Here is an 18,576-nt window from a genome sequence, read left to right as displayed (position 1 = left end):
CACATATGCACTTTTTAAAATGTATCTCAAGACAATATTGACAAAAGTATAGTATCTTTTCTTGTCTTACAAATATAAATAAGCTCCAAAGAGATCTAAATAAGGTGGTGCTAGTCTGAGCGACTTCACTTTCACTTTTCACTGTCATGCACTGGAGAAGGAAATGGCAACCCACTCTAGTGTTCTTGCCTGGAGAATCCCAGGGACGGGGGACCTGGTGGGCTGCCGTCTCTGGGGTCGCACAGAGTTGGACACGACTGAAGTGACTTAGCAGCAGCAGCAGTTGTAAAGAACTCATCTGCCAATGCAGGGGAACTAGGAGACGTGGGTTCGATCCCTGAGTCAGGAAGATCCCCTAGAGGAGGAAATGACAACACACTCCAGTATTCTTCCTCATTAAATTCCATGGACAGAGGAACCTGATGGGCTAGAGTCCATGAGGTCGCCAAGAGTCAGACACAACTGAAGTGACCGAGCACAGCACACTATGAAAGCACTGTCCTTCCATACGTTTCAAGATAATGCTATTAAATAAACAGTTAATGCTACTAAAAGCAGAAATAATTCCCTGAGAAGGACTTTTTGAGTTGAGAGAAATGAAGAAAGCTAATCATAATAAATTCTCTCAGAGGTATTGTGTGTAGTAAGTAAAATTGTCATTATTATCAAAAGATGCTTAACAACAAACTATATTTTCCTATAGCTTAAATTATATATCCAATAATAAGAATGCATAAAAGAAATAATTTACCTTCTGATTTGCAAATATCAAAAGAAGAAATCAAACTATCATCCTTCAATTCAAACTGATTTTAATACACCAAGAACTAGAATAACAGATTTCTAGAATACTTACTACTAAATAGGGGGATAAACATATTGGTTCAGATTCCAAAAATCTAGGCAAAATTCACAAACTCTTACCACAAATTAAGAAAATGTGTTTCCCTAATGAAGAGACACCACACCAGTCTCAAAAGGAAGACCTCTGAATCTCAGTTCATGTAGAACACGTATAAGTATTTCTTACCAACACAACAAAAAGTTTCTTAGAAAACTATAATTGGCTGATAAAAACTATCATGAATCACTTTTTCATACTACAATAGAATTATGGTGTTTCATATTTCATTAGTGGAATAACACAAGGTTAAGCCCAAGTCACATGACATGAAAGGTAATCCCATAAAACCACTCAGCACATAAACTACTCAATGAACAGGTTATCTAGGAAGTACATTATATAAGCCAACAAACAATTAAAATTACTTTTTGTTTGGCTTCTAAGACATTGCATTCTCCTGGTCTACCTCTTTACTTGCTGGCACTCTGTCCCAGTCTCTTTTGCTGGCTCCTCCGCTATCTCATTGTTCAATGTTGGCACATCCATGATTCAATCTTTGGACATCATTTCTTCCCAATCAACAGTCACTCTTTAGCTGATTATATTCAGTCTGATATTCTGAATGGCTCTTGTGTGCTGATTCTCACATTCCTATTTCCTACCATGACTACACCCTAAGTTAATTCACATATCCAACTATAACATCACCAGGAGATTCACAATAGTCATTTCAGACCTGAGGTACCCAAACAGGAATTCCTGATTGTCCCTACAATCTCAGACCTGCTATTCTTCCTTATCTCAATAAACAGTACCACATTTACCCAGCTGCTTTCAAACCCCTGGAATAATCTTTGATTCTCTTCCTTCTTCCCCATTCTCATCAAGTCCTATCAGTCAGGACTGCCCCACTCTAATATCAACCACTTCTCTACCTTCTATCCTAGTCCATCACCATCACCCAATCCTGAAATAGCCTCCTTTCTATAATCTTTCCAACATTTATGTCCACACAGATGTTCACGACTGTCCACTCAGCAGCCAAAGTTATCAAATCATATTGTTCGCTTCTTAAAATCCTCTGAAGTTGCTCATCCAACTCAGAACACAATTCCAATTTGAGGGTGTAATACTCTCCACAATCTGAGCTTCTCCAACCTCTTATCCTATGTTGGCCCTTACCTCACTTTACTTCAGCCAAAATGGCCTTCCTGCTTGATATGCACATATATCAAGCTCATTCTGCCTCAGGGCTCTCTCTCCTGATGCATGTGGGTCTCCGCTCAAATGTCTGAGAGCTAGTTCCATTCACTAGCTAGAAGTGCAGATCCAAACTACAATGAGGTATCACCTCACACAGGTCAGAATGACCATCATCAAGAAGTTTACAAATAATAAATACTGGAGAGGATGTTGAGAAAGGGGAACCCGCGACAGTGTTGGTAGGAATGGAAATTGTACAGCCACTATGGAAAATAGTATGGAAGTTCCTTTAAAAACTAAAAACAGAGCTATCATATGATCCTGCAATCCCACTCCTGGGCGTATATCTGAAGAAAACTATAATTTTAACAGATAAATGCATCCTAATTTCATAGCAGCACTATTTACAATAGCCAAGACATGGAAACAATCTAAATGTCCATCAACAGATGGATGGCTAAAGAAGATGTGGTCCATGTGTACAATGAGTTATTACGAAGCCAGAAAAGAGAATGGAATCATGCCACATGCAACAACATGGATGGACCAGAGATTATCATACCAAGTGAAATAAGTGAGGCAGAGAAAGACATACCATGTGATCTCACTTATGTGTGGAATCTAAAAAAAGATACAAATAAACTCATATACAGAACATAAATAGACCCACAAACGTAAAAAACAAACATGTCTACCAAAGGCGAATAGGGTGAGGGATAAATTAGGAGTTTGGAATTAACATATACATACTACCATACATAAAGCAGATAAACAACAAGGACCTACTGTAGAGCACAGGAAACTATACTCAGTATTTTGTAATAATCTGTGAGAGAGAAGAATCTGAAAACAAAACAATATATCTGTATGTTAACTAAATAACTTTGCTGTATACATAAAACTAACACAACATTGTTAGTCAACTCTACTTCAATTTTTTAAAAATCCATTTTAGCTAAAAGTAACTGCCTGTCCCCTCCTCATCATACTCCATATTGTCCTAGTTGATTTTTGTCATAGTATTATTCAGTACAGCAGTGTTCATTCACTTATGATCTGACTATCGCCCCCTGGAGGGAGAGGGGTGGGATTATGCCTATTTGGTGTCTGTTCTGTCTAGGCTAGGGACTGCATCCTGTTCCTCATTTTTCCCAGTGACTAGAATAGTGTCTGATAGACAACAGTTGCTCAGTAATAATTATTCAGTGAGAATTTACTGAGCAATTTAATTAGTGGTTCTCATATAGTTGATAAAATGAGTAAGGTATCCAGAGGTGAACGGAGCCTGTGAGAAAATATGAGAATTATAAAATATTGGAAAGAGTAAAAAAAATGTCTCTCGGAGGGCAGACATGCATAAAACAGTGGAGAGTACATACCAATTTTCCAGGGGATTCAAACACTTTTCTTTAGGATTAAACTCTGAAAACAGATTATCAGCACTGAGAACAAAAGTCAAAGTCAATTTTTAAGTTTTTAAAGGATGGTCTGGTGTAAAGTAAACTGGATATTGTAAAACCATCACACCAGGAAGCATCTCTACTTTCTTTTATTTCTCCATTTGCTTTCATACTGCTTCCTTGCCCCCACCATCACTCTCTCTGAATGCATACTCTACGTAATAGTTTCTGCAATAGTTTATTCCGTCATGAGTCTTGGAGATCACCATTCTGTACAGCCCCACATGTATAGTTCAGGTTTTCTTTTAGCTACAGAATGTTTTCTTGGATTGGAATTTTAACTCTCAGGTCTGTTCACTGTTTCATGTTTCTTTTACAAGGACTCCAATTATTCATATGATGGCTCCTCTTTGCTTTCTTCCATTTCAACAATTTTCTCACTGACTTTTTCACTTGTTCTTTTTTACCTACTTAACATTCTCCTTCAGAGAAGGCAATGGCACCCCACTCCAGTACTCTTGCCTGCAAAATCCCACGGACAGAGGAGCCTGGTGGGCTGCAATCCATGGGGTCGCTGGGAGTCGGACACGACTGAGCGACTTCACTTTCACTTTTCACTTTCATGCATTGGAGAAGGAAATGGCAACCCCCTCCAGTGTTCTTGCCTGGAGAATCCCAGGGACAGGGGAGCCTGGTGGGCTGCCGTCTCTGGGGTCGCACAGAGTCGGGCACGACTGAAGCGACTTAGCAGCAGCAGCAGCAGCAACATTCTCATTACTGTTCTGCCTGTTTTCAATGGTGCTTCCTACACTTCCAATCAAATCTATTCTCCCTTTGATATTGTATAATTCAGTCTGTTATTTCTAATAATAATAATAAAAAAGTCTCCTTTATGAGTCCAATCAACTTTCATTTCATTTCTCACTGGGCTTTTTTTTTTTGTCCATTTCTAACCTTAGTTCTTGGATTTATGATTCAAGGTGTTTATCATATGTTTATGTTTTCATATTTGAAGGTATTTAATTCAGTTGAGAGTATCGTGTTGGAATTCTCTTCTCTTTCACGGTTGATGGTGAGAGAAATTTCCATCAACTGAAATGTTTTGATTCTCCATTCTGTTTTGAACTTATAGTCCTTTCATACAGATGACAATTGATTACATCTCTGCATATCATGGACAAGGTGACGTGGGCTGATTTACATGATCTTTAGCTCAAGGGCACCCTCTCCTGTCTGAGTCATGAAATGCAGTTTCTTTAAAGGTTGGCCTTTGTTGGGAGGCTGTAGAGATTATTTTCTTCAATTTTATTTTATCTTGTGGTATTCCAGATTTCCCCACCTTGTTTCTTTTCCCTTTCACCAACAAGAGTCCAAAGGGTGCCTCTGTCTTACTTTTAACCTGTTCACCTCTAGTTTTCCACAACTGCTCCCTATGTCCATTCAAGTTCATTCCTCTTTATTCAAAGTTCTTATCGATCTGGATTCTGGATTCTCTTTCAATATTTTTCATCCTTAGGATAGACCTTCTCTTTCTAACAGTGACTTCCTTGTTTTTGGTGGGGGGAGGAGGGTGTGGCGCACCGCACATGGCTTTCAGGATCTTAGTTCCCTGACCAGGTTTCGACACCCTCCTTCTCCACCACAGTGGAAGGTGTCGAGTTGTAACCACCAGAACCGCCAGGGAATTCCTTCTATAGATAATTTTCACACAGTCTCTTTCACCTGATTTTTCCAGAACCCCTTAACTATCCACATAAGCTCTCAGTGGGAATAGTGAGGCAGCGCCACTAAAAACTGATGTCATTTTTCTACTTAAAATAATTTTATGCTCTCTTCTAGTTCGGCTGAGGGTGAGGGATATATAAAGTTTCATTTGCTTCTTATTGACATGTACAAATTTTTGGCAGATGTAGAAGGAACTGAGATTTAAGCAGCGGCAATTAATGACTTCGGCTACTTTATCATTCTTTGTCAGATATTTCTTCTCTATATTTGAAGTTAGATTTCTGGCTTCACCGTTTAACCCTGCAGTGGGTACTGTAGTGGATACATTGTGCTCCACGTTCATCACCTATTTAGAGCTGAGGTATCTATATCCTCAGTTGCTGGCCAGTCATGGCTGCTGCCTTCTCATACCCATGCTTCTCACTAAGAGAGACCACCGTCCAAAAGGAACTGCCTTACTGAAGGCTGCACATCTCTATGATGAAGCCAGCAATCAATGCTGGCTAATATGAGGATACAAAGCCCAGGCTCTCTGCCTTAATTTGTAACCACTGTGAGGGACCATCCCAGCTCCAGAGATCCCTGTAGGATCAGCAAAGACCACAATTGTAACCACATTGTGGCTCAGCTTCTCCACTTCCTTACACGTGTATATCCTAAATGCCAATCCTACCTTCCTCACTTCCTTACAGGTAATATATCCCAAATGCACTCTTCAATATACATTCTGCAAACAATTTTATACCACAGGGTATTTTCAGGGCATCCAATCTGAAGACAATCACCATCTGAAACAAACTGTATCGAATTATGAGCCAGGCACTGTTATAAGTGCTTTCAATATGTTGTATACGTTTACTTAATTCTCACAAGGAAACCATGAGGCAGATACTATCATTCAGTGCAGTTCAGTCGCTCAGTCATGTCCGACTCTTTGCAACCCCATGAACCGCAGCACTCCAGGCTTCCCTGTCCATCACCAACTCCCAGAGTGCACCCAAACCCATGTCCATGGAGCCGGTGATGCCATCCAACCGTCTCATCCTCTGTCGTCCCCTTCTCCTCCTGCCCTCAATCTTTCCCAGCATCAGGGTCCTTTCAAATGAGTCAGCTCTTTGCATTAGATGGCCAAAGTACTAGAGTTTTAGCTTCAGCATCAGTTCTTCCAATGAACATTCAGGACTGATTTCCTTTAGGATGGACTGGTTGGATCTCCTTGCAGTCCAAGGGACCCTCAAGAGTCTTCTCTAACACCACAGTTCAAAAGCATCAATTCTTCTGAGCTCAGCCTTCTTCACAGTCCAGCTCTCACATCCATACATGACCACTGGAAAAACCATAGCCTTGACTAGACAGACCTTTGTTGACAAAGTAATGTCTCTGCTTTTCAATATGCTGTCTAGGTTGGTCATAACTTTCCTTCCAAGGAGTAAGCATATTTTAATTTCATGGCTGCAATCACCATCTGCAGTGGTTTTGGAGTCCAGAAAAATAAAGTCAGCCACTGTTTTCACTGTTTCCCCATCTATTTGCCATGAAGGGATGGGACCAGATGCCATAATCTTCGTTTTCTGAATGTTGAGCTTTAAGCCAACTTTTTCACTCTCCTCTTTCACTTTCATCAAGAGGCTCTTTAGTTCCTCTTCACTTTCTGCCCTAAGGGTGGTATCATCTGCATATCTGAGGTTATTGATATTTCTCCCAGCAATCTTGATTCCAGCCTGTGCTTCCTCCAGCCCAGCGTTTCTCATGATGTACTCTGCATATAAGTTAAATAAGCAGGGTGACAATATACAGCTTTGACGTACTCCTTTTCCTATTTGGAACCAGTCTGTTGTTCCATGTCCAGTTCTAACTGTTGCTTCCTGACCTGCATATAGATTTCTCAAGAGGCAGGTCAGGTGGTCTGGTATTCCCATCTCTTTCAGAATTTTCCACAGTTTATTGTGATCCACAGAGGCAAAGGTTTTGGCATAGTCAATAAAGTAGAAATAGATGTTTTTCTGGCACTCTCTTGCCTTTTCGATGATCCAGTGGATGTTGGCAATTTGATCTCTGTTTCCTCTGCCTTTTCTAAAACCATCTTGAACATCTGGAAGTTCACAGTTCACGTATTTCTGAAGCCTGGCTTGGAGAATTTTCAGCATTACTTTACTAGTGTGTGAGATGAGTGCAACTGTGCGGTAGTTTGAGCATTCTTTGGCACTGCCTTTCTTTGGGATTGGAATGAAAACTGACCTTATGACCATATCTCAAAGAGAAAAGAAACTCTTAGAGAGGAGAAGTACCTTGCCTAAGTTAATAAAAAGTGGTCAATCCAGAATTGGAACACAGGCACTCTGACTCAAAAGCACATGCTCTCTTGCCCACTGTACTGCACTGCCTCTGTAATGGCTTTGCACCCACTGCTCTTTACTGTGACCCTGCCTGTACCCATTCTCTACATTTTTCTATTGCCCTGCTATGAAGGGTAACCAGCACGTGACACACACCAGGATGATCTCAATTTTTTTTTTTTTTCAATCTGGATGCACCAGCTCTTAGTTACAGCTCACAAGATCTTTGGTCTTCGTTGCAGTATGGGGTTCCTCCAGCTGTGGCATGCAAACTCTTAATTGCAGCATACAGGATCTAGTTCCCTGACAGGGATCAAATCTGGGCCCCTTGCAGGGAACATGGAGTCTCAGCCTCTGGACCACCAGTGAAGCCTCAAGTGTTTATTTTTTAACACGTAATATTTTCACTAGTGAACTGACCATAGCATGATGGAATTCCTTGATCTTATGAAGTTGTCTTTTAAAGCTTTTCATTAAAAAGAGAAGCATGTTAGCACGTCTAGCCTCCTGGCATTCAGTCCTATCACAGGATGAAGGTCCACGTGCACATATCTATTACCAGGTACATGTTCACAACCACTCGACAGATTTGTTCTTTATCTCACCTCAAAGTGATGCCAAAAAGATTATAACTTTTCTCCAAAGTTCTTACCTCCATCTTGATATTTGCTTAATCTTTCAAAATATGATGACATGGGGGCCTGGACAATATCCAAGATAGCCAGAAGAGTCCTTGTTAGCCTTAACAATTCACTGAAACTGTAAAATCCAAAGTATATCAGATTCCGAGCCAAGTGAACCACCTAATTTAGAAAAAGAAGAAAAAGGGTAGAAAAGAAAAGAAAAATATTAGGAACAAAAATAAGCACTGAATTTTTATTATCTAAGTTTGTGCAGACAGGTCTAATTATGTCTAATTCTTTTTATTTTTCACATGGTCTCATTTAATAGAAAGGTAGATTTTAAAGAACCCCGCCTAAATATGGAGAACAAACTAGTGATTACCAGTGGGCAGAGGGAAGTGGGGAGGAGCAATACGGGTATAGGAAACTGAGAGGTACAAGCCATTATGTATAAAATACATAAGCAAAAGTGGTATACTTTACAGCACAGGGAAATATGGCCATTATTTTGTAATAACTTTCAGTGGAGTATAATCTACAAAAATATTGACTCATTCTGTTATATACCTGAAATTCATAAAATATTGTAAATCAACTATACTTCAAAAATTTTTTAAAGAATTCTATCTAATCAACAGGAAATATATCCTTCAGCAGTCCTCTTCTAATTCATTAATACCTAGGAATTTAATACCTGCAAAAGTAACCTCTGATTTAATCAAGTTTAGAATTAAATCCAAATAAGACCAGTTCATCAACCCCATCACAGGCCCATGTGACAGGAATATGAGGTATCTGGTGAACAGTCCGCAGGGGAAGCAAGAAGACAGATTTTAGATGTATCAGGGTGGTTAAATGAGGTTTACATTAGAATGATTGACTTCTTGCTTAAATGTTAAGTTATTTAGTCAGTAGGATATCACTTAATAAGCAGTCACATTAATGAATTACTTTAACAACTGAATATTATCCATGAAATTTGTCTAGAAATACATGTTCCTTATGCCACTTTGCGGTCTTCTGGATGCTACAGGACATACTAGGCATGAAAGCCAGCTTCCAAGATGGTCCCCAATGTAGGGTCTCCTTCCACATTGCCCCAGGCTTAGTCGGTGTCACCAACAAAATACAGCAGAATGATGACAAGACACTTCTAAGCTCAGGTTATAGAAGACTGCAACTTCCATCTTGGGCCCTTTCTCTCTTTCAAATAGTTACCCCAGGGGAAGCTAGGCATCAGGCTGTGAGGACACTGAGGCAGCCTATGGAAAAGGCCCACATGGCAAGAAGAATGAGGTGTCTAGACAATAGCCAGCAAGGAAGTACAACCACACAAGTGAACTCAGAAGCAGATCATCTGACCCCGGATGACGGTAACCCCAATCAGCAGCTTGATTTACAACCTCATGAGGGACCCTGATCCAGAACCACCAGATTTCTGACCCACAGAAACATGAGATAATCATGCTGTTGCTTTGGGCTGCTAGGTTAGGGGGTAATCTGTTACACATCAGAAGTAGGTACCTAATACCCCAGGTATCAGGTAACAGCATCTTCTCTCTAGTTTTGTCACTATCTACTCAAAGTGATATTATAATTTCAATTTAGTTTAATGAGGCTAAGAACATCACTTTAATGGAGATTTTTTAATATATGCAAAATATATTATAAATATGCAAAACTCTGTCCATTAAATGCAATAAAGTTTGCACAAATAAATAAAAAAATCAGAGTATATAACATAATTATAAATAAAATATTTTGTATATCAGGTATAATTAAAGTATCAAATCTATCTTTTAATCAATGGCAGAGGGAATCATACCTTCAGGAATTTAACTACCAAATTATCAAAACATCCTAAATATTAGAGGGAAAAAAAGTCTTTGATGTTCAATGTCCCTAATTTTAGACAGTGTAAAGTGAATAACTTCACAGATTAATTGTTTAAAAGAAATTACCTCAAATGTCAGTTTGTTTTTTTCTTTATCTCCAAAAGGAAAAGGCTGATTTACAACTTCTTTCAAGTATTCTTCAACAAATTCCATTGTCAGTGCAAATTTCCTCTTCATGTCATTTCTGGAAGAGTCTGTTATAGAATCATATCTGGGAACACAGAAAGAATTTAAGGGAAGTTAAATTGATTGTAGTCATTTAAATTGGAAAATACATATACTTTAACCTCCTGACTTCTAAGTTTGGGTAAATTAATCAACCTTTCTAGATGCTGTGTCCTCATCTGTAAAATGGGCCTGTTTTGAAATGAGTTACTATATATAAAGCACTTAAATCAAAGTCTACCATAATATTAAAGACTTAATAAATTTTTGCTCCTATTATTAATACATTTCCTGATTACTGGTTTCCAGAATAACATTTCTATTATCAAAAGTTATCATTTTACTTTCCAAAAAGAGTATCTCATTTGCATTTGGAAGGTTAAAGAAGCCAAATTTGAACACAGAAATGCCTTTCCTTACATTCCATTTCAAAATTGAAGACATTTGGGGGAAGAATGGACTAGGAGTTTAGGATTAACAGATGCAAACTATTATATATAGAATGGATAAAAACCTAGATCTTACTGTACGGTACAGGGAATGATATCCAATATCCTGTGACAAACCATATGGAAAAGAATATGAAAAAGAATGTATATATATGTGTAGAACTGAATCACTTTTCTATATAGTAGAAATTAATACAACATTGTAAATCAACCGTCATACTTCAATAAAATAATTTTTTTAAGAAATTGAAGACATTTGATTTTGAGTTCATCAGCTGAATTTAAAGTCATCGAGAAATGTTCCCAAACATACTCATGAATTGTGATCTTCGTGGGGATTTCTGTCCAGAGCCGGGCATAGCGGACAGGCACCACGGACTCCTGGGGATCCCGGTCAACGTGCATGTGGAGCATGAGGCGACAGAAAGATGCTCGGAGGTCAAAAGGCAGGCTCTCATCTGACATACATCGCAGGATCAAATCAACAGAGAGCTGTGTAGAAATCTGGTTTATGGCCAGATACTGGCGATCCAAGCACATCCTTGCAAAGAGATTTAGCTGGTACCTTAAAAATAGTAAATGTATTACATTATTTGTCTTATCCGGATAAAGTCTAAGTATTAGTATCAATCCGCATCTACTTTTATGTTTCTAATATTTCCAAGTGTATGTGATACTGGACATTGTGGTAGTGGGTTAAGTGATTGAATGGCACGTAGATGAGGCCATTTCTGTGCCCATTCAGTTGCAATTTCTCTCATTTGTTCCAGCAACAAATTTCTGGTGGAGATGGCCATCAGGCTCTAGGTTCTTGGTTTCCTAGGACTACAAATACACTAAGCCAAAAGGCTATGGATAACAGCTCTCGTGAAACCATCTCTCTCTGCCTTGCTCAGACTCACTCAGTTCTAGGCTCTCATGTCTACATTCCAAGTGTAGACTTAGTTCCCAAATGATCAATGATTATTCAAGTGACCAGTCCAAATGGCATCAGTACACTTTGATTCATCAACCTCCAAGATACAGAAAGTAGCCTTTGATTTTGTAGCTGTAGAAATCAGGGAACACAAGGAATTCTCTGTCTTTCTCAGATTTTTGTGATTTGGGCCCAGTCTTGGTTTCTGCTTTGGGTTTCCATGCCTTAGACTCTGGAGAAGGAAATGGCAACCCACTCCAGTGTTCTTGCCTGGAGAATCCCAGGGATGGGAGCCTGGTGGACTGCCGTCTGTGGGATCACACAGAGTCAGCCACGACTGATATGACTTAGCAGCAGCAGCCTTAGACTCAAAAAACACCAACTCAGTTCTTGCTCTCACTATACTGACTACGTCAACCACCACTGAAACTTCAGCTACTACATGCCACCACTGAACTGTCACAACTATAGACACCAGTTTGTCCAAAGTCCTAGGTCTCTACATGACCATGAGCAATATGTACATAACTACTGGCTAACCGTCTCTGAGGCCACTTCTACAACCAAATCAGCTTCCCTGGCCCCAGCGCTATCTCCTTCTCAACTCAATTATCTGCACCCACACCAATCAACAAGAGGAAAAACTCCTTTGCTGCACAACAGTTCCAAACTAGCAGAAAATGAGAAAATAGCAAGTGATATATGTGGAAAACACAGATGTTTGCATTTATTGTGAATATGTTAAATAATACTAATTATTTCAGCTACCCTAGTTCTGATATAACTTCTTAAACTTCTTCACAGACATCTGACTTCACAGATTTACAGATGTCTGAGAATCACCTCTCAATATGTGAGACTGAGAATTATGGTTCTCTATGATACTTAACCTGTAATAGGTAAGGACTTCCAAATCAGCCTTGGTGCCCTCCTTTGCCTCCTGGGCAAGGTGCCTAATAGCTTTGCCATGAGGTTCCTTGTTGCTGTCAATCCAGTAGAGCCAAACTTCTTCCTCATCAATGTCATCTGAAAGGATGGCACTCTCCATGGGGTTGTCTCCTTGCATTGAGACCAGTCTTGAAATAAATAACACACACAAAAATCTATGAAAAAGTTCATCCAGAAACAAGACAAGGAACTGTCTTGCTTACAAATAATGAACATAAAAGGATGCCTCCATCATTGGGGCTTACTTGGTTTGAATGAGAATGTCTGCATTGCCTGGGCTCAACATAAATTTGCAGATGAGTTCTTGAGTCACGGGTATCGCCGTGGTATTAGACACACACAGATCTGATAAATAATCCAAAAACCTGACAAGAGAAAAAAAATTAAACTGAACATTAGCAAAAAGCATCTTATAAAATCATCACCCAAAATACACTTTGGGATATAATGAAGCTGTCTAGATATATTTTTGATATTATTTCCATGCAACAGTATTCTAATGTGTTGCTTATCTACTGCAGCATTAGAGACAAATTAAATGTCCAATTATTTGTATTTAGTACAAACCTTGTTTCCAAAAATGATATAAGCTTGCTTCTACTTATTTGCTGATATTCATCCCACAGCACTGTGACTTGTTATATTTACAGTATCAAAACGAAGCCAGATCAAAGTTAACGCTGTTCTCAGTAAAACAGCCAGACGGCACATAAATTCGGTCTGGTCAAGTCAGAGGCCTAATTCTATCTTCTAACACGTATTTGCCATGCTAATTAAGAAGAGTTTGTCAATCTGCTTGACTTCTTTGCAATCATTTCTCCCCCGATAAGGCAGCATGGTATAAGAGAAAGGCGACTTGCCATGGAGTCAGAAACCCTAACTTCTCTTTCTAGTTCGTTTGTAGGCTTCTATTTTCCCATCTCTAATATGTGGATAATGTTTTATGACCAGTGTACTTCAGGAGAATGTGCAAGGATTTAAATGAAACAATGTATTAATATATATATGAACATATTCAGAAAAACTATGGAGAACTATAAAAACACAAGTTATCAGAGTGAAATCAACCACATTTAAATACATTATCTATACAGGGTTTTGATCCCCTATGAGATAATAATTCACAATGATACATAATTATCACAGCAGTAAGTCCAACATTGTTTAGTCCATGAAAGAATTCTAACTTTACAAAAGTTCTGAAAAGTTCTGAAAATAAAGCAATAAGCCGTAATCCCCACAAGAAAACACTGCATGAGCTACTTCCAACCTTGGCTCTCGATTTCTCCTGAGTAAACTAACAAATGTTTCTATTTCTTTTGCTGTAATGTGTTTCTCTAGTAGTTTTCTGTTGTTGTGCAACAAAGCTGTGATGGTATCTTCTGCCAAAATATCATAGCCGATCTGGGACTGCATGACACAGAAATTCTTAGCAATGTATTCCTGCAAAGGAGAAGGACTGTCAGAATGCGCTGCCAAACAGCTTAGAAATAACAGGTTCTATTAGGGTCAGCAACAATGACTAATTTATTCATAAAAGAAAATGCACTAAAAATTATTGTCCAAAGAAAAGCAAATAAATAATTCTTCAATAAATAGGAATTTTGAGGAAGGAATTGCAAATATATTAATAGACCTCATTTTAATTATAACAGAAAATTACATGTCTAGAAGTAATTTTTAATATGGTGCTTACACTTACAAATTAGAAAAACCAAAATAAACCTAGCTAAAACACAATTTTTTATGACATGATAACTAAGTATCTCACCAATATAACAGATGGCCCTCTTCAAACACTCACTAAAAGTCATAACCCAGGATTTTGGCATAATTACAGAAATGAAAATGACCCTCTGACATTTTGTTCATGAAGCATGAGCTTCATATTGTTATATGAAGATCCCAGATGAACCTAGGCAATTTCTTTTTTTTTTATACATACTACAATGATTAACTCTTCTCTTTAATGATAAAATTACATAGCATTTTTCATCTTTAAAAAAATATCAGTGAAAAAACTCACAAATAAAAAGGTAAACAGGAAAAAAAGTCCAGTAAGGTAATATGATTAATCACTTTATGGCTCACACCGATTCAGCCAATAGATATTTCTGGAAGGGCATTCCAGCTCTATAGTATGGTTATGTAAGAGGATGTACTTGTTTTTGGCAAACACATGTTACAGAATTGAGAGGTAGGGGTATGGCAGTAAACAAGACAAACAAGCTCCCATGGAGCTCATGTCCTAGTGATAAAGGGCAGTCATTGAGCTAACAAACAGGATCATCTTAGGTACTGATAAGCAAATGAAACAAGCAGAGGATGGGAAAAGCTGACAAATTTAGATGGGGTGGGTGCTGAAGAAGTGACATTTGACCTGGGATAGAAATGATGAAAATGATGAAATGATTTTTTTTAATGAGGCAATCATGGGGAGAGAAGTCACTGAAGCATGGGAGTAGCAAGTGGAAGGTTCCGTGGTGGTGGAACCCAGTCTCCCGAGTTCTGTAAACACAGAGTGCCAGTGGCAGCAGGAAAGTCATCATTGAGGAGAAAACGAGCTGACATGGGAGGTGAGGTCCTGGAGAGCCATGTGAAAACAGAAAGGTCCATTCTTAGAGCAAGAGAGAGCCACTGGGGAGTTTCCCCCAGGTATGATTCCATCTGCCTCTTCTTCCCACCAGCCTGCCTTTCTATTCCAAGCCACATCTCAGAACTGGTAAGCTTAACCTTCTCCACAGTCCAAAGTGTTCACTTCAATTTCTTGGGGATTCTCCTTGGGGATGATTTCTATGCTGGGAAAATTTACTGACTAGAATATGTTCTTGCTTTAAGTAAAACTTACTGATACCAAGGGAACATTTCATACAAAGATGGACACAATAAAGGACAGAAATGGTATGGACCTAACAGAAGCAGAAGATATCAAGAAGAGGTGGCAAGAATACACAGAAGAACTATACAAAACAAGATCTTCATGATCCAGATAAACACGATAGTGTGATCACTCACCTAGAACCAGACAAGTGGGTCTTAGGAAGCATCACTATGAACAAAGCTAGTAGAGGTGATGGAATTTCAGTTGAGCTATTTCAAATCCTAAAAGATGATGCACTCAATATGCCAGCAAATTTTGAAAACTCAGCAGTGGCCACAGGACTGGAAAAGATCAGTTTTCATTCCAATCCCAAACAAAGGCAATGCCAAAGAATGCTCAAACTACTGCACAATTGTACTCATCTCACACACTGGCAAAGTAATGCTCAAAATTCTCCAAGCCAGGCTTCAAACAGTACATGAACTGTGAACTTCCAGATGTTCAAGCTGGATTTAGAAAAGGCAGAGCTCAAATTGCCAACATCCACTGGATCACAGGAAAAGCAAGAGAGTTCCAGAAAGAAAACATCTACTTCTGCTTTATTGACTATGGCAAAGCCTTTGACTGTATGGATCACAACAAACTGTGGAAAATTCTTCAAGAGATGGGAATACCGGACCACCTGACCTACTCCCTGAGAAATCTGTATGCAGGTCAAGAAACAAGAGTTAGAACTGGACATGGAACAACAGACTGGTTCCAAATCAGGAAAGGAATACGTCAAGGCTATATATTGTCACCCTGCTTATTTAACTTACATGCAGAGCACATCATGAGAAATTCTGGGCTGTAAGAAGCACAAGCTGGAATCAAGATTACCGGGAGAAATATCAATAACCTCAGATATGCAGATGACAACACCCTTAGGGCAGAAAGTGAAAAAAAACTAAAGAAACTCTCGATAAAAGTGAAAGAGGGGAGTGAAAAAGTTGGCTTAAAGTTCAACATTCAGAGAATGAAGATCATGGCATCTGGTCCCATCACTTCATGGCAAATAGATGGGAAACAGTGGAAACGGTGACAGACTTTATTTTGGGGGGCTCCAAAATCACTGCAGATGGTGACTGCAGCCATGAAATTAAAAGATGCTTACTCCTTGGAAGAAAAGTTATGAACAACCTAAACAGCATATTAAAAAGCAGAGATTACTTTGCTGAGCACCAAAGAATTGATGCTTTTGAACTGTAGTATTGGAGAAGATTCTTGAGAGTCCCTTGGACTTCAAGGAGATCCAACCAGTCCATCCTAAAGGAAATCAATCTTGAATATTCATGGAAGGACTGATGTTGAAGCTGAAACTCCAATACTTTGGCCACCTGATGTGAAGAACTGATTCATGTGAAAAGACCCTAATGCTGGGAAAGATTGAAGGTGGAAGGAGAAGGGGACGACAGAGGATGAAGACGGTTGGATGGCATCACTGACTCAATGAACATGAGTTTGAGTGAACTCCGGTAGTTGGTGATGGACAGGGAGGCCTGGTGTGCTGCAGCCTATGGGGTGGCAAAGACTCAGACACGACTGAGTGTCTGAACTGAACTGAACTGATTCCCAAATAGCACCCAGCCTCCAGGTCAGCATCCTCAGCCCTCCACAGCTCAGCCCACATGCCTTTCCAGCCCACTCCCACACCACCCTTCTGCATGGACTAAACTCATCACCGAAGTTTCCTGACTATGCACTCATCTCTCCAACTGTCTAAGAGAAACATAGGACACCAATTTACCAAATGATAATTAATTGAAAACAATTTTGTATTAAGCAGGTATATATTACTGAGCCCACTACATGTTATATTTTCAGACAAAAATGAGATGAAATTCTACATGAGCTGGCAACTTTAAGCTATATCCCTGGATACACCTGGGTTCCCTGTCCTCCATGGTTAGGTGTATCTTGATGAAACTGCCCTTCTAGGATCCATTATTCTCTTTTCAGAAATCTCTGTTCACTAAAATGCCAGTTCCCATACAATTTCTGAAAATGATTCTTTTTTTTTTAATGATTCTTATTGTATTCAAATGCTTCCTTCTCCAAGCACCCTTCCTGGGTTACCTGAGCTGAGCTCCTCTCTCTCCTGAATTCCCGCAATACTGTCTTATCTCCCCTACCCACTCCATGACTCTGCCTTACATTTCAGATGTGATGTGCATCATATTTTTTCCACCAGACAATGAACTCTTTAGCCTACACATGATGGGGTATGTCATGTGTTTCTAGAAATGCCAAGAAACGTCTCATTCCTCTTTACATAATATATCCAGCATGCCTCCTGCCCATCAGGAGCTAATACCATGCACACATGAGGACTCAGACATCTTCCCCCAACAATTCTAATTTTACAAGGAATAATAAACACATATGTCATTTCAAATACATTTACAGGTCATTTTTGTGTGTTATAAAATATTTCAATTATAAAAGAAACATTTTGGAACACACACAAATGACCAAGAGAAAGCATTTCATTGCAAAGCAGAATTTCCCATTCCTAATTTATATGTCTTGGAACTGTAACCAAACAACTTCGCCCATACTTTAGATGTTAAAAAGATAAAAAGAAGGGCCATCCTTGAACCTGATTTTTCCGGTAGTCCTGCTGTGAATGTCTCAGCACACGGTAGCACAGCCTCAGCATGTACTTATAGGGGGCGTATCTTTGATCCCCCAGATCTTCAAGTCTCAACATTGAGCCTTCTCCTGCTTTCTCCTTAAAGGGTGCTTTAAGAATCCCAAATACCTATTAAGAAAACAACAACTATGACTTATTCCGATGAATGGAGATGCATGTTTAGAATTTTTAAATTTTTTTATAACAAAAAACGTTGACTCAAAAAGGCTTTTGTAATATTTGAGTAGAATTAGTGTAAAGTAAAAACATAAAAGAAAGATTTTGGGGGGATATAAGACCAACATATTAAGGGACAGAAAAATACTGTTAAAAGTATTCCATAAATTAAATGACAAAACAATATTTAAATAAAATGCTTCATTTTGTTTAGAAATTCTATTTTATTAAAATAAAAAAATATTCGAGAAGTGTTGAAGTTCCCAAATAAGTCAGACAGAAAAAGAAAAAAGTCATACATCACTTATATGCAGAACTTAAAAAAAAAAATCATACAAGTGAATTTATTTTCAAAACAGAAACAAACTCACAAACTAGAAAACAAACTATGGTTACCAGGTGG

General features: G+C 38.8%; 1 protein-coding gene across 1 annotated transcript in view; it reads right to left on the bottom strand.

Moving 5' to 3' along the window:
* The window catches only part of ITPR2 (inositol 1,4,5-trisphosphate receptor type 2), a 599,561-nt gene that overhangs the window by 387,666 nt on the left and 193,319 nt on the right, over positions 1–18,576 (bottom strand). The window contains exons 15-21 of the mRNA XM_069585523.1: positions 17,964–18,125; positions 13,775–13,947; positions 12,750–12,869; positions 12,447–12,632; positions 10,954–11,205; positions 10,093–10,237; positions 8,161–8,311 (exon numbers count right to left, since the gene is read on the bottom strand). Of these exons, the coding sequence (XP_069441624.1) occupies positions 8,161–8,311; positions 10,093–10,237; positions 10,954–11,205; positions 12,447–12,632; positions 12,750–12,869; positions 13,775–13,947; positions 17,964–18,125 (1,189 nt within the window). The remainder of the gene's footprint in view (positions 1–8,160; positions 8,312–10,092; positions 10,238–10,953; positions 11,206–12,446; positions 12,633–12,749; positions 12,870–13,774; positions 13,948–17,963; positions 18,126–18,576) is intronic.

Source organism: Ovis canadensis, chromosome 3 (assembly GCF_042477335.2).
Source record: "Ovis canadensis isolate MfBH-ARS-UI-01 breed Bighorn chromosome 3, ARS-UI_OviCan_v2, whole genome shotgun sequence".
In the NCBI taxonomy this organism is placed as follows: Eukaryota; Metazoa; Chordata; class Mammalia; order Artiodactyla; family Bovidae; genus Ovis; species Ovis canadensis.
The sequence above is the reverse complement of the archived record's forward strand: the minus strand, read 5'-3'. Positions and strand labels throughout refer to the sequence as shown.